We start from the raw sequence: 23,091 nt of genomic DNA on the forward strand, positions 1-23,091 counted from the left end.
GCCAGAGTTGTGTCTGAGGATGCAGTGCTATTTCTCCACCTCCTCTGATGAGCTACTCAGCTGCATTACTATGGGTTCACACCAAGTGGGATCTACGACCTCATCTTCATCCTCTCTGTTCTCCCACTCCTTGCCCTGAGAGTCACCCTCCTTATCCTCTTCCTGCCCTGATAGTACAGTACAGTCCATGTGTGCCTCAGTTATCTGACTCACATCAGGATCACCTCCACCCCTGGTGGTTAATGACTGGTGATGAGGGTCTGGATTGTGTTTGGGCCCTACTTCATTTGGCTCAGATCCAAATGAAAAAATGTATGCATATTGGTGCAGATGCTCCTCTTGAGTCTGTGAATCTTTGGTGTAGACGTCTGATGCCCATAATAGAATGTGTGAACAGCTCTAAAGACTTGCTCATCTGTGGTTCCCCACAGTCAATGGGGCGGCTGGAGAGTTTTGACGCAGGGGAGAAACAAGGGTAACTGGGGTGCCACTTCTGAGGACTGTGCTGTGTGTGATGTTAAGGTGGAGGAAGAGGAGCAGAGGCCACTTGATGCAGTGCTTGCCATCTACTGGAGCACATGCTCTTTCTGGCATTCATCTGCAAGGCCTAAATGAGGCCGTCCCTCAAGCTCTCTACCTTGGGGTAGCCCTGGACTCTGATCTCTCCTTCAAAACACATATCCATGCCATTTCCACTTCCTGCCGACTACAACTCAAAAGTATTTCTTGTATTCGTACATTCCTTAATCAAGAATCTGCAAAAACCCTAGTCCATGCGCTTATCCTCTCCTGCCTCAACTACTGCAAGCTCCTGCTTTGTGCCCTCCCTTGTAACCCTCCAATCAGAGGCGTAGCTGGGGTTTTGGTTCGGGGGGGCGAAGCTTCTGAGTGGGCCCATAACCAGGTAACCTTCATTACAATTCGGTGACGCGCCCTAATAGTGGAGGAGAACCTCAGCAGATGACCGCTCTATTACTGAAGATAATCTCTATATAATGACCAACATGGATATTACCGCCATATGGTCAGTGGTAGATACCATTCCTACAGAACATATGAGATCACAGCACAGTTACAGATAATGTCTTACCGCTGACGTCCTTTCTGATGGAACCGTTCACTTTTCCAGTCTTTTCCATCTGGCCCAGACCAACATGACAACTTCTTCCAGCCAGGACTTGTCTGCAGAGTATACAACAAAGACACATTTCACTTCTCATATTCTAGCCCCATCACCATCTATTCCCAACCTGCACAATCTCCTCATCCTGCTGATACCCCAATACTGAGCCGCTGCTGCCGTATGTGTCCCTATTACTACACCTGATACCCCAATACTGAGCCGATGCTGCCGCATGTCTCCCTATTACTGCACCTACTGTGTGGTTCTCTGTGCCTTCTAAATTCTAAAGCACCCCTCTATAATATAGTAATCCCGGGTGCAAGTGCCCTAGAAAACAGTGCTCACATTTTGCTCCCTATAAAGTAATATTGCCATGTGTGCCCCTTTGATGGTCACAGTAACCTGAGATCCCCTATAACAAGAAGTGCCCACTTTACATTTAATTATGTCCCGAGTCTCCCCCTGTACAGTATAATGCCCCCTCACTGTATAGTACCATCCACACAGTATACTGACCCCTTAGTAGCCCCCAAACTGTTTGATCGCTCCAACACTGTATGATGGCCCCTTCACTGTAATCTCCACACTATATGATGGCCCACTAGATGGCCTCCATATAGTATAATGCACTAGATCATCCTAAATATACTATAATGCACTCTCCATAGGTCTCCATATAGTATAACGCACTCCCCATAGGACACCATATAGTATAATATACTCCCCATAAGCTTCCATATAGTATAATGCACTCCCCATAGGACTCCATATAGTATAATGCACTCCCCATAGGCCTACTCTATAGCACAAGGCAGCACCCATAGGCAGACTCTATAGCACAAGACAGCATTCCCACAGGCAGACCCTGTAGTGTAAGACAGCACCCCATAGGTAGACCTTGTAGTATAAGACAGCACCCCATAGGCAGACCCTGTAGTATAAGACAGCACCCATATAGGCAGACCCTGTAGTATAAGGCAGCCCCCCATAGGCAGACTCTAGTAAAAGGCAGCACCCCATAGGCAGACCCTGTAGTATAAGGTAGCACCTCATAGACAGACCCTGTAGTAAAAGACAGCACCCCATAGGCAGACCCTGTAGTAAAAGGCAGTACCCCATAGGCAGATTCTGAAGTATACGGCAACACCCATATAGGCAGATCTTGAAGTATAAGGCAGCCCCCATAGGCAGATTCTGAAGTATAAGGCAGCCCCCCATAGGCAGATCCTGAAGTATAAGGCAGCCCCCCTATAGGCAGATCCTGAAGTATAAGGCAGCCCCCCTATAGGCAGATCCTGAAGTATAAGGCAGCACCCCTATAGACAGATCCTGAAGTATAAGGCAACCCCCCTATAGGCAGATCCTGAAGTATAAGGCAGCCCCCCTATAGGCAGATCCTGAAGTATAAGGCAGCCCCCCTATAGGCATATCCTGAAGTATAAGGCAGCCCCCCTATAGGCAGATCCTGAAGTATAAGGCAACCCCCCGATAGGCAGATCCTGAAGTATAAGGCAGCACCCCTATAGGCAGATCCTGAGATATAACACAGCCCCCCAATAGGCAGATCCTGAAGTATAAGGCAGCCCCCCGATAGGCAGATCCTGAAGTATAAGGCAGCCCCCCTAAAGGCAGATCCTGAAATATAAGGCAGCCCCCCTATAGGCAGATCCTGAAGTATAGGGCAACCCCTCTATAGGCAGATCCTGAAGTGTAAGGCAGACCCCCTATAGGCAGATCCTGAAGTATAAGGCAGCCCCCGTATAGGCAGATCCTGAAGTATAAGGCAGCCCCCCTATAGGCAGATCCTGAAGTATAAGGCAGCCCCCCTATAGGCAGATCCTGAAGTATAAGGCAGCCCCCTATAGGCAGATCCTGAAGTATAAGGCAGCACCCCTATAGGCAGATCCTGAGATATAACACAGCCCCCCTATAGGCAGATCCTGAAGTATAAGGCAGCCCACCTATAGGCAGATCCTGAAGTATAAGGCAGCCCCCTATAGGCAGATCCCGAAGAATAAGGCAGCCCCCTATAGGCAGATCCTGAAGTATAAGGCAGCCCCCTATAGGCAGATCCTGAAGTATAAGGCAGCCCCCCTATAGGTAGATCCTGAAGTATAAGGCAGCCCCCATTAAAAAAACAATAAAAAATACTCACCTCTCTTTCTCCTTGTTTCAGCGGTGCTCCGACCTCCCGCTCATCTTCTGACAGCAGGCGGTGACGTCATTGCGCCCACTGTCAGCATCGCTGTTGGTGACGCCAGACACTGACAGGGGGATGGTGGGAGAAGGAGTGCAGCGCTCCTTCCTTCATCAGTGCGGTGACGGACGGGGGGCCCACTACTGGCACCGGGCCCCCCCGGCCTGCTCAGGGGCCCCATAGCGGGTGGCAGAGCAGGGAGATCAATTCTCCCTGCTCTGCCGCAGAAGGCAACTGTATCGGGGTGCACATCTATTGAATCCTCATCCGGCCCTTGTAAACTGTGAGCCCTAACAGGCAGGGTCCTCTCTCCTGCAGCACCAGTCAATGACTTTTATTGTGTAAGTGTGGCGCCCCAGGGTCCTGGTCATCACAGTAGCATTGTTTTCCTCACGGGGAGAGTGATGTTACTTTGGAAGCGATGAAGGATATCTTTTATCAGGTAACTACCATACACACAACATGTTCACACTCCAGGCCACAAGGGGGAGCTTTTGATCCTATTCCTAAGTGACTCCCCTGCAAATGCCTATATATTGTGGTTTTGGAGGGAAAGTTGGTCAGAAAGTGCCAGGAAGCAGACTGGAGCAGTCTGAGGCATGAAGGGGCCGTGTAGTCTGAAGTACTACAGCTCTTAAAGAAAGAGACATACAGAAAGCCAAACAATGTTCAGTGAATGTGCAGGAGAGCAAAGAACAGGAGAGTGACACCAGGGGGAGGACAGCAGCGAGCAGACTGTCTCTCTGGCAAAGTGCAGATAACCGGTAGCCGGACCACCGAGGTTGTAAGGGACTCTTGGACTTACATCAGAAACCGGCAGGACAGCTGAACTGCAAGTTACCTGTCTGCCACACACACCTGAGACAAAGTAACACATAGAGCCCGCGGCGTGCTAGAGTCCCTGTAAAAAGGCTCGAGTTACCTGTCATGCAGGTATTGTCCTATCCTATTTGGGGGACAGAGAAAAGAACTGAGAGGACCTTTTCTGAAGCCAGTAAAGGACTACAACACCACCACGCTAGAGGAAGGCTTTTAACTCCACCTGGTAAAGGGGACTCTGGATTCGCTTCCAATCCGGCCAGACCCTGCCTGCTCTGTGATCTGGTACCCTGGACTGTGGCTACCTGAAGTCTTCAGTAAACCAGGTAAAGAGACTGCAAAAGCTGTGTCCTCGTTCTTTACTGCGCCATTCACCATCTTCCATCTACACATCGGGAGCCCTGGGGATATACTTCACTTATGGGAAGTTATGCCATCTAGCTGCCATAACATCACCCCAGAGGACCCCTTAAAGCAGCGTCGGTCCCCACTGACCAAATACCACAGGTGGCATCATGAACATAAACTTTATTCAATTTCCCCTTTTACATGGGTGCCCAGGGCCACGGACTGGGTCGCCACCGTGACATCCCCCTGTGAACACTGGACTCGGTACCGGGTACCCCTCGGCCCTGGCGGGCGACTCATTAGCTTATAGTACTTGTTTTTAATATGTATACCCCTTTTCACAAAGTGCCATGGAATAAAAGGCGCTATAACAATAAATAATAATAATACCGCTGCGCGGCTGCCAGATAAAGGGAGTCGCGAGTAACCCATCCAGTAACAGAAGTTGTAATAAAGCTGCACAATTATACCATTTCTACTCTGGGGAAATTGATGCTGCTATTGTAGTGTGTGACAATTTTTTTTGTAATGTGGACACTCCAAGTTGGGTCTACATCTGGTGGGTTGCCTGTAGTGGAAGAGGTTGTCAGAGGCCTATTATACTATTTCTACTATGGGGAAATTGATGCCACTTTAGTAATGTGTGACAATATTTTGAAATGTCGACACTCCAAGTGGGGCCAGTAGCAGTATCAGAGGCCTATTATACTGTTTCTAATCTATGGAAATTGATGCTACTTTTGCAGTATGTGATAATTATTTTTTGTAATGTGTAGATTCCAAGTTGGGTCTGCATCTGGTGGGTTGCCTTTAGTGGAAGGTGTGTCAGAGGCCCATTATACTATTTCTACTATGGGGAAATTGATGCCACTTTAGTGGTGTGTGGTAATAATTTTTGAAATGTTTGCACTCCAATTTGGGTCTTCTTTAAGTGTGTTGAATGTAGCAGTAGGGCTCCCAGACAGACAGGCATGCAGTTACTTTCAGTCAACTACCTGTGTTAATATCCTTAATTTTTATAACATTTGTGGTCTAACAAGCTGATATTTGTGCCATCTGAATGTGGCTGAACAAAAGAGCAGTTTGAGCTGTTACATGACGTAACAGGGCTCCCAGCAAAGAATCCTTACACCGCTCCCTCATCCTCCGCATCTTAATTTAAACTTAAATTCAAAGTGCTAAATTCTGGCCTAGACTACGATACCTTATGCATGACCCATGGCTGACTGCTTGTGGGCCATTATAGAATGTTCTACTGTGGGTCAATTGACCAGTCAACTACCGTGTTACTATACTAATATTTTTCTAACATTAGTGCTCTATATAATATCCCTGTCAGCATCACTGCATGGCTTCCCATCCCAGACCAGGCACATACATAGACTTGCTCACCACACCTGGCCTTGCAGTGAGTTTTGTCCTCTGCTTGCTGTATGTGGAGCGCCTCCCAAGGGCTAGGGGAACTCGGAACTGGGTCCTTCGGTTCACAGGGGGAATGTCACGGTTGCTGACCCGGTCCGTTGCCCTAGGGACGTCCGTGTAAAAGGGAAAGGTCTTTAAAGGGGAATGTTCGTGACGCCACCTGTGGTATTTTGTCAGGGTGACCGACGCTGCTTTAAGGGGTCCGCTGGGGTGATGATATTGCAGTTAGATGGTATACCTTCCCACAGGTGAAGTGTATCCCCAGGGCTTCCCAGTGTGTAGATGGTGAATGGTGAGAGGCGCAGTGAAGAATGAGGACACAAGGTTGCAGTCTCTTTACCTTTTACTGTAGGTTTCAGCTTCCACAGTCCAGAGCACCAGACCACAGGGTAAGCAGAGTCCGGCCGGTTTGGAGGCAAGTCCGGAGTCCTCTTATCCAGGTGGAAATCACTAGCCTTCCTCTAGCGCCGTGTGTTGTAGTACCTTATTGCTAAGCGTCTCATAAGGTCCTCACAGATGTTGTAGATGTTGTGTCTCTCTCTGTCCCCCAGATGGATAGGACAAACCCATATGACCGGTAACTTGAGGCGTTTTACAGGGACTCTATCATGCCCCAGCCTCTTGTGGGTGCCACCTTGCCTCTTGGGTGTAGGGGCGGATCAGTAACGTGAAATTAGCTGTCCTGCCGGTCTCTGGAGCAAGGCATAAAGGACTGTTGGATCCTGCGCCTCAGAAGGAGGCAGCCTGTGCAGGGGAGAACTCCTTCTGTATCCACTCCTTTTGCTATGACTTCTTCACCCGCTCTACAATACAGTTCGCTTAGGAACTGCCGCACTTAGGGCTGGCACAGCTCTGTGTCCTTCTATCTAGATCTCTGACAGGCTCCCACCCCTGTCAGGGACCAACTACCTGAGCAAAGCTCAGACAGCAACTGCCTAACTTCCTCTCCAGGCCACCAGTTTTGCCTAAGTGTGAAGAGTGCCCTAATAAATAGGAGCATAGCTCCCCCTGGTGGACTGGAGTCTAAAATGTGTTGTATGTTTATGATACTTGGTAAAGAGATCTCCTTTATTGCCTCCAAACGTAACATCACTCCCCCCTAGAGGAGAATGATATTACTGCAACGACCAGGACCCAGGGGCGCTGCATATGCTGTAAACCATATGTAATCTGTTTGCTGTGTGCATACTTCCTGGCTGTATGCTTTGGTCGGCCGCACCTTTCCTTCCTGATTCTTAAAAGAGACAGTGTGCGCCTTACTAATGTGTCCCCAGACTATTGCTAAGGCTACTTTCACACATCAGTTTTTTGGCGCTTTTGCGTCGCGCCACAGAGCCGGATCCGGCATAATTTGTGAAAACCGTATGGAACGGATCCGTTTTTTTGCCGGATCCGATACCCGGATCTGACGGTAAACCAGATCCATATGGTTGGCATCCATTTCTTCCTTTTTTTCATCCGGTTTTTAAAAATGCCCCTTGGAGGCTCCAAAATGTGATTGGCTCCCTGAAAACTATATATACAGTCTTCCTACAGCCCATCTGTGACAGGTTGTAGAGGAACAAGTGTTTGGAGAGCAAGATGGATGTCGCTATTGCGAATATTCTGAAGATCAACGTGGATTTCACTGTGGAGGCGAATCGCTTGAATAAAATTGTTCTGGTGAAGGAGTGAGAGAGAGACAACGCATCATGCGTTTGCGCAGACGGCATTTGTGGATCCACCCCATCACTGCACAGAGAATGACATGGGGTGTTTTCTACACTGTACATGGAGCTACTAGGAGACCCAGAGAAATTTTTACTCATATGTGCAGATGAAAGCCGAGAACTTCGATCTATTGGTGGAACGAATTGGACATTTCATCCGAAGGAGTGATATGTATTGCCGATTCTCCATTTCACCGGCGGAGCGTCTGATGGTCACTCTTCGGTAAGCCATTTTTATAGTATCTCATCCTGTAAAGCACACTTTAATGTTGTTGCTGGTAATTTTTTTTTTAGAATTGTTTTAGTGATCTTTTTTATTGTTTCTCCTACTGTTTAATGCTTCCTTATAACTGTAATGATATTGCTGGTATTTTGTAATAATGTTTGCCTTGCTTTTATTCACAGATTCCTTGCAACTGGAGAATCCCTTTCGTCACTACATTTCCAGTTCAGACTTGGGATTTCCACCATCTCTGGAATTGCCAAGCACACCTGCCGTGCACTGTTGGAGTGCACTGTTCACTCTTTGCACGGAGAATTTATACCACATCCCACAATGGAGAGTTGGATGGAAGTAGCCGAGAAATTCCAGCAAGTGTGTCAGTTTCCCAATTGCGTGGGTGTAGTGGACAGGAAACATATCCGCATCGTGAAACCGGCTGGTTCTGGCTCAGAATATTTCAACTATAAAAAATACTTCTCCATTGTGCTGATGGCCAACGCCGATGTGGAGTACAAATTTATAGCGGTGGATATTGGGGCGTATGGCCGCTCCAATGATTCCCAAGTTTTCAAACTGTCTGCAATGGGGCGTCATCTGTATGGAAACACCTTCCAATTCCCCCCACCAATGCCTTTTGTTTGTGTTGGGGGTGAAGCGTTGCAACTATCGGAACACCTGCTGAAACCCTACTCCAGTATTGGATTAACACGAACAAAAAGAATTTTTAACTACCGCCTCACATGAGCACGGAGAATTGTGGAGTGCACTTTTGGGATTTTGACCACCAAATGGCGAGTTCTATTGACAGCTATAAACTTGAAGACTGACACTGTTGATGAGGTGGTGAAAGTGTGTGTTGTCCTGCACAATTATGTGATATGCAAGGAACATATTTCGCTGATTATAACAACATTACGTATAGAAGTTCTGTGGCAGTTTACCGAATGAGGGACCAATTCGCAAAATACTTTATTTCACCTGAAGGAAGAGTAGAGTGGCAGGATGAGAGAGTTTGAACAATTTTTCTTGGACCTTGTTATTTTACCTTATTGTAGCCAAGTTGTGTACCTGTTTGTGTTGCCCCCAAAGTATCTAACCTTTAACATTATATTACCAAAGTTGTGTACCTGTTTGGTTTGTACCCAAAGTATTTTTACCTTCTTTTACCCAAGTTATGTACCTGTTTGAAGTATTTAACCTCTAACCACATTCTTAAATGTATTACTATACCTTATAAATAAAATACAAATTTTGTTTTACCAAAACAGTTTTATTAAACATATTTTTTTTTTTTTAAATAACTTTTATAAATTAGCAAAATTTGGGGTGGAGATATTGCTGGAGGGGCTGTCAGATTGGGACACTTCGACAGTGGGAGTGTTGAGAGAGGAATGTGGTTGTGGTGGTGGTGAAGGATCAGTAGGTAGCAGTGAAGGGGTGGAGAAAGAAAGTGAACGGGTGGACAGGAAACTGGGAGTTGGATTTGGAATGATGGAGGGGTGTAGTTGACGGATTGGGAGGCAGAAGAGGTGATGGGTGGAGAAGAGGGTTGGGATAGTGACATGATGGGTGAAGGAGGCTGGTAGTAGTGGGCAGGGAGAGGAGGTGCGGAAGATGTTGTTGGGAACTGGTATGGGGAGGGATGTTGGTATGGGTCAGGATGCTGGGACGGGGCACGAGCAGGATGTGGGTATGGGTCAGGATGCTGGGACGGGGTACAGGCAGGATGCTGGTACGGGGCAGGGGCAGGATGCTGGTACGGGGCAGGATGATGGTAGTGGCTGGAGTGAGGGACAGTGGCTGGAGGGGGGGCAGGTGCAGGAGGGGGGCAGGTGTTGTGGCTTGAGAGGTAACAAGCGCTAGAGTAGACTGGCATGATTGCATTACTTGCATCTGCTGTTCAGGAGATCCATGCGCTCGAGTACCGACCAGAAAAAAGTGTGGTTCGGTGATTGACTTGCTTCTGAATGCATCCGTAGCAGAAGTGTATGCAACTCGAGAATGCTTTTATTTACCAAATTGAAACCTGCAGCCATTTGCTCAGACAAAACTTTCAGACAGTTTCTGGAAGGATGCATACAGGTGCAAGAATTTGGGCGCATAGCTCTGTACCTGACCCCTCTGCCGCTGCCGCCACGAAGCCACAGGTGTAGAGGGGTGGGGTAAAGGAAAAGCTATATCCTTACCAGCAGATTCATGCAATTCAGCTGGCCAGGATGCTCCAGTGCTGGTGGATGGGACCGAGGGATCAGATGCGAGGGAAGGCTGGGAAGGTGCAGAGGGGCCGGGACTGTCGAAGTGTCCCGCGCTGGCAGACTCCTGAGGGATCGCCGCAGAAGGGTTCAACTCTGCTACAGGCTCCTGAGTGCTGCCGACGGTGCTGTGGAACAAAGAGAAAAAAAATCTATAATTAATATATTGATATTGGCCCTGGATGAAACAGCAAAAGAGGGTTAGACATGTAAAACATTGGTTATTAAATGTGGTGGGTAATATTTACCTTCGGCTCACCATCGTTGACCTGAGGAACGACAGGGCTTGGACATATTTGTATCTGCTCCTGCATCCTCCAGTTCCACTCGGGGCCCACATCTCTTTGTTGAACTCCTTCTTGAAGCGATCCCTGATCAACCGCCACCACTTGACAATCCTCTCACGTGAAAAAAAGGGAATACACAAATTGGTTAGGACACAACACTTTAAATCCATCAACTGAACTGTGTAGATGCAGCGCCCCAGAGTCCTGGTCGTTGCAGTACTGACGCTCCGCCGCTAAGAGGAGTGATGGTATGTCTGATGGCACCTAAGGAGTTCACCTGACCAGGTATCACAGTCACACATTACACGTCACACTCTGGCCACCAGGGGGAGCAAAGGGTTCTATGATTAGGCCACTCCTCACAATCTGGTAAAACTGGGGGCAGGACAGAAAGTTAGGGAGAAGCTGACTGGGTTGGAACCAGGCAACATCCTGTGGCAGAGGGTGTTGCGGGGGAAGATTCAGGGGGGTCCCTGTCAGGAGTGGGATCCTGACAGAGGCCTAGCGAACATGACAGAACATTACGGAACCGCGCCTGCACTTCATTGCGGCGGTATCTTAAGAAAGGACAAGAAGCGAGGTTTATTGTGGAGAAGTGAGAAATGAGATTGCAGCAAAAAGGAGATAAAGCCAGTAGGAGTCGTGCCACAAGATCAGCAACATCCTACTGAGGCGCGTAGCCGGTGGCCAGAACGCCGAGGAAGTAATAGGCTCCAAGCATTACTTCAAACCAACGGCAGGACAGTTAATTATAGGTTGGCTGTCTCACCTAAATCACCTAAGCAGACATAGGGGGCAATTGTGGGAGAGGGGCGACTCTAGGGTCCCGGAAGAACTCCAGGCCTACCCGTCATACGGGTGCGTCCTAGCCATATCATCTGGGGGACGGAGAAGAACATCAGAACAGATACGAGTTGTGAGAAATAACATCAGAACGGACACAACAGTTGTGAGGACTATCCCGTGGTGCTCAGCAGGGAGGTACTACAACACCCAGGCGCTAGAAGGTAGGCACTGATATCCACCTGCAAAGGGAACTCTGGATGTGCCTTCGGACCGGCCGGTCTCAGCCAGCCCTGTTAGCAGTACTCTGGATTGCGGATCCTGAAGCCTTCAGTAAAGAGGTAAAGAGACTGCAACCCTGTGTCCTCGTTATTCATCGCGACTTGCACCCCACACCACCATCACATCTTTCATTGGACGCCACTTAGCAGGGTCACGGACCGAGCCTAGCCACCGTGACAACCCCAGGACCGAGACAGAGGCCCGGTACCGAGTACCCCGCGGCCCTGCATCTGGGGGCACTCCAAACTCTTACGTGCTTGATTCTGGGCCCGAACATCGAGGTCCTCCCAGTTGTCTACCAGCTGTTCACAGGCTTGCTCCCAGAGCCGACGGGTCACAATGACATCAGCGTGGCGGCAGTCAGCCATGTTCCACAGCGGCTCCCTCTTCAGATCAGATCGATGAGGAGGCCAATATTTAGCCCGACCTCCTCACCGTCTGACTCAAGAGCATGCTGTGAAGCCTGTTAAAAAAGGAGAAAAAAAAATTAGATTCACAACAATATAAAGTTTAAAATAACATTAAAAAAAAGGTACTTACACGATGACGATGACTAAGAGTCTCACGCCGATGACCCTGGGAGCCGCTGTGAGAACCTCTGGATCGAGCACCAGAATCAGAAGACTATGGAAAAGAAAAATAAAAAAAATATGTGCTTGTATGCTGTCTTTTTATGTGTTGTGTGCAGCGTGATATCTATAATGATCATTCTGTATGTGTTGTATGTTGTGTGATGTCTATAATGATCAGTTTGTATGTGTTGTGTGCAGTGTTCTTTCTGTAAGGATCTTTTGTTTTTATATGTTGGGTGTAGTGTGAGGTTGTGGTTCCGCGATGAATGCAAGAAACTTACCAATTGCGATCCCACTCCAGGTCTCTCTCCACCCCTTCGGTCTTCTTCTGGAAGCACCTCTTCTGCTGCATCTTAATACAAAAATGAGAGATTGATAAATACATTAATTCATAAAATATATATATATATAGATAAATAGATAGATATGGGACAGATAGATAGATATGGGACAAATAGATAGATATAGGTTAGATAGATAGATAGATAGATAGATAGATAGATAGATAGATAGATAGATAGATAGATAGAGATAGAGCAAAAAAAATATTAACTAAAAACAGAACTTTTATTTACCTCAGTGCGCTGCCAACGTTGGGGAGGGCTCCCAGAAGAAGACATGGCTGATGGCTGGCTGATGGCTGAGATGCTCTCCGGCTGGCAGGCTAGGCTCTCACACCCCAGGGTCCTGGTTGGTACAGTGGCATTGCTTTCCTCACCCCTCTGTACCCGTCTGTCATTGTAAATTTGTTTACTGTTATCGATATCTATAAACCCTTTATGTAACCCCTTTTCACATGTACAGCACCATGGAATTAATGGTGCTATATAAATACATAATAATAATAATAATGTCACGCTTGGAAGCAGGGGAAGATCTCTTCTCTCAGTTAAACACAAACATGCAACATTTCTGTCAGGGAGAGACTAGGTGAGCGAGAGCTAATAACCCGGGCCCCTGCAATTTCCCTCAGACTAGGGAAATCCTGACTGACCCTCTACCTGAAGTTTACACTGAAGGTGTGCATGTCCAGGCCTCGACCCTCGCCCTGTCTCCTGAGCTCAGCCCTAGGCTGAAACCTTCACCCACCACCCAGTGAAGATGTTATTCCCCAATACCCATAGTAAGCACAGACAAGGATAAAGGAAAATATACACCACGCCGCAGTCACTCAGGAATACACTATAAATGTGCAGGGCAAAATAAATACAAATATAGGAAGGAGTAAATAAGACAAAGGAAAATACACCACCAGCAACGAATCTCCAACCACCAGCTCTCCTCACCGAGATAACAACACACAAGACAGAAGCTATAATCGGCGACGCCCAATGATGAGGAGAGCTATTTAAAGGCAATGGGCATGGTCCAGCTTCCAATCCGAGGATCAGGTAAATTAACCCCGAAACAGCTAGACAAAATCTAGCTGACGCCAATGAGCAAATAGTGGTCAAAAGCGGAACTACCGCTGTCTGTCAGACGACCTGGTCTGAACAGCGTCCGACATGACAATTTCACACTCCAGGCCAAAAGGGGGAACTCTGATCCTGCTTATGGGTGGCTCACCTATATATGAAGTCTGGTCTGGAGGGAAAGTCAGACAGTTAGTGCCGGACAGCAGACTGGAGCAGTTTGAGGCAGGAAGACGTGTGAGGGGTCGTGCGGCCAGAGGTGCTGCAGCTCATGGATAGTGACATACCGAAAGAAATAACAGTTTGTGGAGAGCGTGCAGGTGAGCAAAGCACAGGAGAGTGACACCTGAGGAGGACATCTGTGACTGGGCTGCCTCCCTGGTGGAGCGCAGATGCCGGTGGCCGGAAGACCGAGGTTGTGTCAGACTCTAGGGGCACAGCAATAACCGGCAGGATAGCTGGACTGTATGTAATCTGTCCACCCTAATACCCTGGAGATACAGTGGCGCATAAAGCCAGGGTCGTGATAGAGACCCTATAAAAAGATTCGAGCCACCTGTCATACGGGTTTGTGTCCCACCTTTATGGAGGACAGAAAGGAACAGTGAGGACCTTGCTAGAAGCCTAAAAGCAGTAAGGGACTATATTACCACCGCTCTATGAGGAAGGCTTTCATCTCCACCAGGTAGAGGGGACTCTGAACTTGCTTCCAAGCTGGCCGGACCCTGCCTATACCTGTGATCTGGTGCCCTGGACTGTGGATACCTGAAGTCTTCAGTAAACCAGGTAAAGAGACTGAAAACCGGTGTCCTTGTTCTTTACTGCACCATTCACCATCTTCACCCACACACCAGGAGCCCTGGGGACATACTTCACCTGTGGGAAGTTATACCATCTCAGCTGCCTTAACATCACCCCAGTGGACCCCTTTAAGCAGCGTCGGTCCTCACTGACCGAATACCACAGGTGGCGTCACGAGCATGAACTTTATTTAAAACTCCTTTAAGGACATTCCCTTTAACATGGGTGCCCAGGGCCACTGTTCAGGTTCAGTCTGAACTGGTTAGTACCCGTCCCTGTTCCCCACTTGTACCTGCCTGTGTCCCAGTCTTTCCTGAAACTGTTCCTGTCCCTCTAGTCTGAACTGTGCCCACCCGCCTGAGTGTCAGCCATGCCTGCCTGCCTGTCAGAGTGTCAAACATGCCCACCTGCACATTACCCGTGCCCGCCAGTATTGCCTGTCTACACATCAAATGAGCCAGTACTAGCCTGCACCTCTCGTTAGTGTCCTGTCCCATTGGAAGTCAGCTGCTACTGCCAGACGCCACCCTAGAGTGTTACCTGGCAGCTACTGCCGCACAAGCCTAACCTCACCACTAGAGGTTTCAGCAAACACAAAGGTAGCTGCTTAGTCATGCCTCTCCAGGGTAAGTCTGGCTTATGGCACAGTGGGACCACAATCCTCACTCATGCCAACTAGTCTGAGCGCTAGCATTACACTTTACTAAGCTGATATTTGTGCCACCTGAGTGTGGCTGGGAAAAAAAACAGTTTGAGCTGTTGCCTGAGGTATCAGGGTTCCCAGCAAAGAAGAATTACACTGCTCCCTCACCCACCTCGTCTTATTTGGAACTTCAATTCAAAGCTCTTAAATGCTTGCCCAAACTCTTATACCTTATGCATAGCCCATGGCTGATCACTTCTGTGCCAATATAAAATGTTCTACTGTGGGTCAATTGATGCCACTTTTCCTGGTGTCTGCCCCTAACTTTTGGAAATGTTTGGACTGTACGTTGGGTCTCCTTGATGTGTGTTTCCTGAATTTGGCAGACCACTCAGAGCACCAGACCTACCTACACCTTTCACTCATCCACCTGTTACTCATCAATGTTTCAATTAGAAATGCTGGTCCAAGCCTTGTCCCATGCATCCATGCTGCGTAAGTATACTATTTGTACTCGGGGTCAATTGATGACACTTTTCCTGGTGTCTGCCTCTAATTTGAGCTGTTTGGGAAGCTTTTTGGCTCTCCTTAAGGTGTTGTCTATGCGTTTGGTTTTGCCTCCCATAGAATTCAGTGGGGTTCAGGTGCATTTGATGAACCAAACCGAACCTTGAAAGGTTCGCTGATCTCTATTCACCTTGCTTCAGAGATAAGAGCTGAGCCCTATATCTGGAACTGCAGAGGATTTATCAGAAAAGTAATAGTTACAGTTGAATAAAAAACATGCCCATGAAGTTCAATTGAGAAATGAAAAATTATAGGAGATGAAAGGAAAGGAAATAATAATGGAGATAATGGACATGGGGTATATTGGCTATCTGTACAACAACAATGCATAATCTAGTTCACCTAAGAAGAGCTAATTTTTTTCCACCTGATCTTAATTGTCAATCAACTTGGCCAAACATTTATAAAAGAACTTTACACATTTTCATAATTATTTATGCTATTTTCTTCTAAAAAAAAAAAGCATCCAAGCCTTTTTTGGAACCATCAATGGTTCCACTGTGTCCAGCTCTTAAAATAGATTATTCCACAGATGAAAAAAACTCATGGTACGGAAGCCTTGTCTCCTTTTGAATCTGTCTTTCTTCAGATGGAGGGATCAACCTCTTGTTTTATGAGGGGGTTTTATATGAAACGGCTTTTGACCATACTTTATGTATGGGCCAATAACGTTCCTCTATTAGTGTATCATATCCCCTCTTAGGCTACTTTCACACTAGCGTCGTTCGACGCACGTCGCAATGCGTCGTTTTGGAGAAAATACGCATCCTGCAAAGTTGCCCGCAGGATGTGTTTTTTCTCCATAAACTTTCATTAGCGACGCATTGCGAAGGATTGCCACACGTCGCATCCATCGTGCGACGGATGCGTCGTGTTTTGGCGGACCGTCGGTACAAAAAACGTTCCATGTAACTTTTTTTGTGCGTCGTGTCTGCCATTTTCGACCGCGCATGTGCCGCCGAAACTCCGCCCCCTCCTCCCTGGAACTCACAATGGGCAGCGGATGCATTTTAAAACTGCATCCGCTGCAATAATTTTACTCTTTCCTCATATCCAAGATATCATTATACAAGCTTCATGTTAACATTTGAATATCACTCATCTGCTCTTGTACATACAGCTCTAGCAAAAATTAAGAGACCACTGCAAATTTTTCAATTTATCTGATTTTTCTCTTTATAGGTTTGAGTAAAATGTAAATTGTTCTTTTATTTTATAAACTACTGACAACGTCTCCGAAGTTCCAAGCAATAAATTTTGTATTTATTTTCTGAAAATGAGACATTTTCAGAATTCAGGAAGAGTTCAGAAATCAATATTTTGTGGAATAACCATGATTTTTAATCACAGCTTTCATGCGTCTTGGCATGCTTTCCACCTGTCTTTCACACTGCTTTTGGGTGACCTTATGCCACACCTTGTCCATAAATTTAAGCAGTTCTTCTTTGTTTGATGGCTTGTGACTATCCATCTTCCTCTTGATTACATTCCAGAGATTTTCAATGGGGAAATCTACCCAGGTGCCACAAAAAGGGACATCGACCCATGGACCAGAGGTTCCTCACCCCTGCTTTAAATTTATGAAAAACATTATTAAGAATTGAATAAGTAAAGTTATACCTTTCTGGCTTACAATGTGCAGCACTCAGCACCCACTCATCTGATATTAGCAGTCCACCGCATGAGTGTTTTCCTTCCACTTGCAATGAAACCATAAAAGGTCTAAACTGTTGGGACTCACTTCCACCAAGGATTCGACCACGTGGGTAGCTCTCTAAGTGAGAAAAAACAATTTATATACAGTATATATACAGTTCAGTGCAGTAGTATAGTACAGTATATAATCTATCTATCTATAGTCCTTTAGCATACACTCCAAAAGATTTATCAGAAAACCTGCAGTTTCCTATTAAAATACATTTTTTTCCATGTGTAGGAAGATGGATCAGAATAGTGGTCTCTCTTGCATGTCCAGGCCGGAACTTTTGGGACTATCAACATTGTTGCAGGGGGAAGCACTTTCTGACCGGAGTAGACCTTTGCACCTGACTGTTGAGGCAGGAACGGGGCTTTTGACAGGGACCCAGCGTGTACTACAGGAGAAGGTTGACTCCCTCTCCGCTGACCGGCGCCAATTGACAGGCCAGCTTTGCAGCATACCATCCCCCACGCATACAGACTGTGCCTCTCTTGAGACTGACTCCCCGTTATTCTCCGACCCTAACATCCCTAACTGGTCAGTGCATCTAACATCTGCGATCTCTCTTGGTAACGCTGATCCGATGTTGCACGCGGCTAGCAGCGGTGAGACTGCAGCCTCCAGTCCGGGACTTTGTACATCCTCAGCCATGCAGCAGAGCTTTTACCGTTCAGCACCCCATTTCAGGATCACAAAGCCACGTGAAAGAAGACCTAGATACTTCTTCGCTGTACAGAGACAGTGGTACACTTTTCTCCAGAACCAGCTCAGGGACTTCTCGCGCCACCTACGGCACCATCGTGGGATTTTCCAGCCATCATCGTCCAGGAACCAGAGACTGATAAGTTAACCCGTTATTTCACCCGTTGTAGTTACTTTATTGTTATACACACATTGTGGGCCTGTATATTTACAACCCCTCACTCCCTGCGTGAAGTATTTATTGTTGAGATAATCATATATATAAAACCCGTTAAGGCTACGTTCACATTAGCGTTCTGCGCCGCAGCGTCGTCGCATGCGTCATGCGCCCCTATATTGCGCCGGGCAGCACGGTGGCACAGTGGATAGCACAGCAGCCTTGCAGCGCTGGAGTCCTGGGTTCAAGTCCCACTAAGGACAACATCTGCAAAGAGTTTGTATGTTCTCTCCGTGTTTGCGTGGGTTTCCTCCGGGTACTCCGGTTTCCTCCCACATGCCAAAGACATACAGATAGGGAATTTAGATTGTGAGCCCCGTCGGGGACAGCGACAATAATGTGTGCAAACTGTAAAGCGCTGCGGAATATGTTAGCGCTATATATAAAAATAAAAAAAAAGATTATTATTATATTTAACATGGGGGCGCATGGACATGCGTTGCACTTGCCTTTTGCGATGCATGCGTCACTGCGGCGCACGCGTCATGGCGCAGAGGATGCAGCAAGTTGCATTTTTTGTGCGTACAAAATCAAGCAAAAAAAGGACGCATGCGTCGCAAAACGCAGCGTTGTGCATGCGTTGTGCATGCGTTGTGCATGCGGTGTTCCTGCGCTGTGCGTTGCGTCACCGACGCTGCGGCGCACAATGCAAATGTGAACGTAGCCTAACTCTTGCTCTGCCTCCTGCTCATCACTGCATCCCGTGTTCCTGCTAGAAACTTATGCAGCGCCCCAGAGTCCTGGTCGTTGCAGTACTGTGGCTCCGCCACTATGGGGAGCTATGGTACGTCTGATTGCACTAAAGGAGTTTCTCTGACCAGGTAACACCTCACTACACTTCACACTCCGGCCACCAGGGGGGGTGGTCCTATCTAGTAGGCCACTCCTCACACTCTGGTAAAACTGGGGGTTGGACAGGAAGACAGGGAGAAGTAACTGGGAAGGGCTAGTGAGAGGATCTGTCAGGGATGGGATCCTGGCAGACTCCTCGGAGCAGAACTAACCAGTGCACAACGGGAATACAGTAAAGAGGAATTGGGACAAGAAGGAGTCGTGCTGTTAGACCGAGGCAACATCCTTCTGAGGCGCAAACAGTCGGTGGCCGGAACGCCGAGCAAGTAAGAGACTTTAAGTACTACTGCAAACCACGGCAGGACAGCCAATTACAGGTTGGCTGTCTCACTTAACACCTAAGCAGATAACGGAGGCACCTGTGGGAGAGGGGCGACTCTAGGGTCCCGGAAGAACTCCAGGCCTACCCCGTCATACGGGTGCGTCCTACCATATCACCTGGAGGACGGAGAGAACGAACATCAGAGATAGACAGAACCAGTTGTGAGAACTATCCCGGGAGCTCAGCAGGGAAGAACTACAACACCCAGCGCTAGAAGGTAGACACTGATTCCCACCTGTAAAGAGAACTCCTGATGTGTCTTTAGACCGGCCGGTCTCTGACAGCCCTGGTAACAGCGCTCTGGACTGAGGACTTTAAAACCTTCAGTAAAGAGGCAAAGAGACTGCAACTTGGTGTCCTCGTTATTTACTGCACTGCACCATCTACATCCGTCACATCATTCACTGTGCGCCCCTCGGCAGGGTCACGGATCGGGCCTAGCTACCGTGACAACCCCAGAGCAGAGACGCACAGGCCCGGTACCGGGTACCCCTCGGCCCTGCGGCAGTGGGGGCGCTACAATTTGGCGTCACGAACAGGATCTACTTAAGCCTGAAGAATCAGGTCATGTGTGCTTTGGAACTGTGATTTATTGTGCTTGGACTGTGTATTGCCATTTACCGCCAAAAACTCGCCATTGCCGCGCATGGAGGGAGGAGCCTCAGCTTCGTGGGCGGAACCGGCCAAAAGAAGCGCGGAACGGAAAGCGCGGTAAGGCGCCATTCCCGGAAGAGGAACTCCGACCTCCAGCAGGTTAGTGGGAGGAAGGGACAGCCATGTCCGAGTTGGGAGGAGAGGAGGTGGCGGCCGCAGCCGCGGACGCAGGGGCAGCTCCGGTCCCCGCAGCGGGCGAAGCCACGGCCCTAATACCACCACCGGTTGCCGCAGAACCCGCTGTTCCCCTCAGCCAGTCGGACGCTGCCGCTAACACATAATGCCCTTCTCTATGCCGTACCTGCCCGGAGCGGCCTGGCTCCCATGATACTCTGGGGAGTCGCATACATTCACTGACTTTAAGGAAGGGCTCTGCAGCCTGCACGAGTTCTATCCCCTGACAGAGCCACAGAAGGTTCATATGATAACTGGCCAACTCTTTGGGGCAGCTCTGAGAGAATTGAAGTCCTGGCCCGCCGAGGATAAGGGAACTGCACAGCAGATTTTTGCAAAGCTTAAAGCCACCTTCGATACTCGCACTGCTACAGAAATTAAACTGACTTTCTATGGATGCAAACAGAGACCGCAGGATAGCTTACAGGACTATGCCCTTAATCTCCAGGAGGCGATGCGGGCCATTAAGCAGAGTGACCCCGGCAGCATGCAGGATGAGGATAAACTCCTGAAGGAGCGGTTCATTAAGGGGCTCCTGTGCAGTCACCAGCGGGGCCAATTGCACTTCCTGGCCATGCAAAATCCAGACTTGACTTTTGCGCAATTCAAAGATAAAGCTATCCAGGCATTGCAGGAGCGACAGCCCAGCCGTGCAGTACCACCCAGGCGCCCCGCTCTCACATACCACCAGGAGGTGGCATCGGAAACCCCAGTTGCCACGGAGGCCGACGCCCAGAGCTTCGAGAACGACTCCCCTGCAGGACTCCGTCTTCAGATGCAGGAGCTGACCAAGAGCGTTGCTGCCCTAGCCCGGATGGTGCAGTCCCTACAGGAGGCCCCCAAGGAAAAGATCCAGTTAGCCTCCAGACCAGAAGATGTCCCCTGGATGCGACAGAAGAGGACCCCACCGACCAGAGGCCGGGACAGCGATCGCTTCCATCAGGACGGACGACCCATCTGCCGCCGCTGTCACCAGGTGGGCCACCTTGCAAGGTACTGTCCTTTAAACGAGCAACCCCTGGGGCAAAGGGCCAACCCCCAGGAGTAGGACGGTCAGGCCCGCAGCATTGGAGAACCAAGTATATTGGAGGACGACCAGTTCTCCCTGTAGTGGTTGATGGAATCCCCTTGAACGCTTTGCTGGACACCGGTTCTCAGGTGACGACTATACCTTACGTGCTTTATAAACGGTATTGGGAGGACGCTGATATTACTCGTGGCCCTGACGATGATTTCACCATAATAGCCAGTAATGGTCAGCCGTTGCCACAAGTGGGGTATAAGGAGGTCACCATCAAGGTGGGGCGGGTGGAATTGAAAGCCCAAGGGATTGTGATTGTTGATATTGATCGTCGAGAATGTAATCCCATGATGACTCTTGGTACTAATGTTATAGAAAATTGTCTTGCAGAAGTTATTGTTTTGTTGCAACAGGTGGCAGAAACCGCTGGCCACAGCGAGCAACGTGCCCTGCAGAAGGAAATCAGAGCTCTGATGCAGAGACAGCAGGTAGAGCTGACTGGTGGTGAGATTGGTCGTGTCACTGTGAGTGATTCAAACCCCATCGCGATACCCCCCAGGAGTGAAATGTTAATATGGTGTCGGGCAGCCATAGGCCTCAGGGGTAAGGACTACCAGGCCTTGGTAGAACCCGTATATTCAGACAATAGGCCTACTGTTCTGACAGCCCGGGGGGTGGTCGACGTCCGCCAGGGGAGAGTGCCCGTACGTGTCCTCAATTGTGGGGAGGAAGAGGTTCACCTCACCAAGTATACCACGCTCGCCAAACTGTTCACTGTCAATAATAGTGTGATACAGACACCTGAACCCTTGGTCCCGTCAAACGTGGCGGAGAACAAAGGTTCTGCAGAGCACTCGAAAGACTGGTGTCGGGAATTGCATGTGGGCACTGACTCTACCCCATCCCATCAAAAACAGGGGGCCTACAGGGTGGTACACGAGTACGAGCAGGTATTCAGCAAACACCCCTTAGATTTTGGGCAGGTGAAAGGGATCCAACATCATATCCCCACGGGAGATCACCGACCCATAAAAGAGAGATATCGCCCTGTACCCCCAGCTCATTATCAGTGTGCCAAGGACATGTTGCGGGAAATGAAGGAGGCTGGGGTGGTGAGAAACAGCTGTAGCCCCTGGGCAGCTCCGTTAGTCCTTGTTAAAAAGAAAGATGGTACAATGAGGATGTGTGTTGATTATAGGCAGTTGAATCGCATTACACATAAAGACGCATACCCACTGCCCAGGATAGAGGAGTCTCTGGCTGCCTTAAAATCTGCTAACTACTTCTCTACCTTAGATCTCACCAGTGGGTACTGGCAGGTTCCTGTAGCAGAGGCGGACAAAGAGAAGACGGCCTTCACGACACCAATGGGTCTCTGCGAGTTCAACTACATGCCCTTCTGATTGTGCAATGCCCCAGGGACGTTCCAGAGGATGATGGAGTGCTGCCTAGGACACATGAACTTTGAAACTGTGCTGCTGTATTTGGATGATGTCATTGTCTTCTCTAAGACCTACGAAGACCATCTGAAGCACCTGGCCGAGGTGTTTGAAGCCCTGTCCAACTTCGGCTTAAAGGTGAAACCGTCCAAGTGTCATCTGCTGAAACCTAAAGTGCAGTACCTGGGCCATATGGTGAGCGCTGAAGGAGTGGCCCCAGACCCCGACAAGGTCACGGTGATCAAGGACTGGCCAAAGCCCAGTGACCTTCACGAAGTCCGGCAGTTCCTCAGGCTGGTAGGCTATTACCGGAGGTTCATTAAGGACTTTACCAAGAAGGCCGCACCCTTGCAAAACCTGTTGGTGGGCCAACCAAAGAGGACCAAGGGGAGGAGCACCCCCTTTGATTGGAACGAGGAGCTGGAGAGATCTTTCACTTGTTTGAAGTCGGCACTGACGGGAGAAGAGGTACTGGCTTACCCCAAATACAACCAACCGTTTGTGCTGTACACAGATGCCAGCAATGTGGGATTAGGAGCCGTGCTGTCTCAGGTCCAGAAAGGCAAAGAAA

At 48.6% G+C, this 23,091-nt stretch overlaps 1 protein-coding gene across 1 annotated transcript in view; it reads right to left on the reverse strand.

Moving 5' to 3' along the window:
• The window catches only part of LOC143766616 (serine protease ami-like), a 558,097-nt gene that overhangs the window by 190,857 nt on the left and 344,149 nt on the right, over positions 1-23,091 (reverse strand). Inside the window, exon 2 of the mRNA XM_077254425.1 lies at positions 17,061-17,214. Coding sequence (XP_077110540.1) covers positions 17,061-17,214 — 154 coding nt within the window. The remainder of the gene's footprint in view (positions 1-17,060; positions 17,215-23,091) is intronic.

The sequence above is a fragment of the Ranitomeya variabilis genome, chromosome 1, assembly GCF_051348905.1.
Source record: "Ranitomeya variabilis isolate aRanVar5 chromosome 1, aRanVar5.hap1, whole genome shotgun sequence".
NCBI lineage: Eukaryota > Metazoa > Chordata > Amphibia > Anura > Dendrobatidae > Ranitomeya > Ranitomeya variabilis.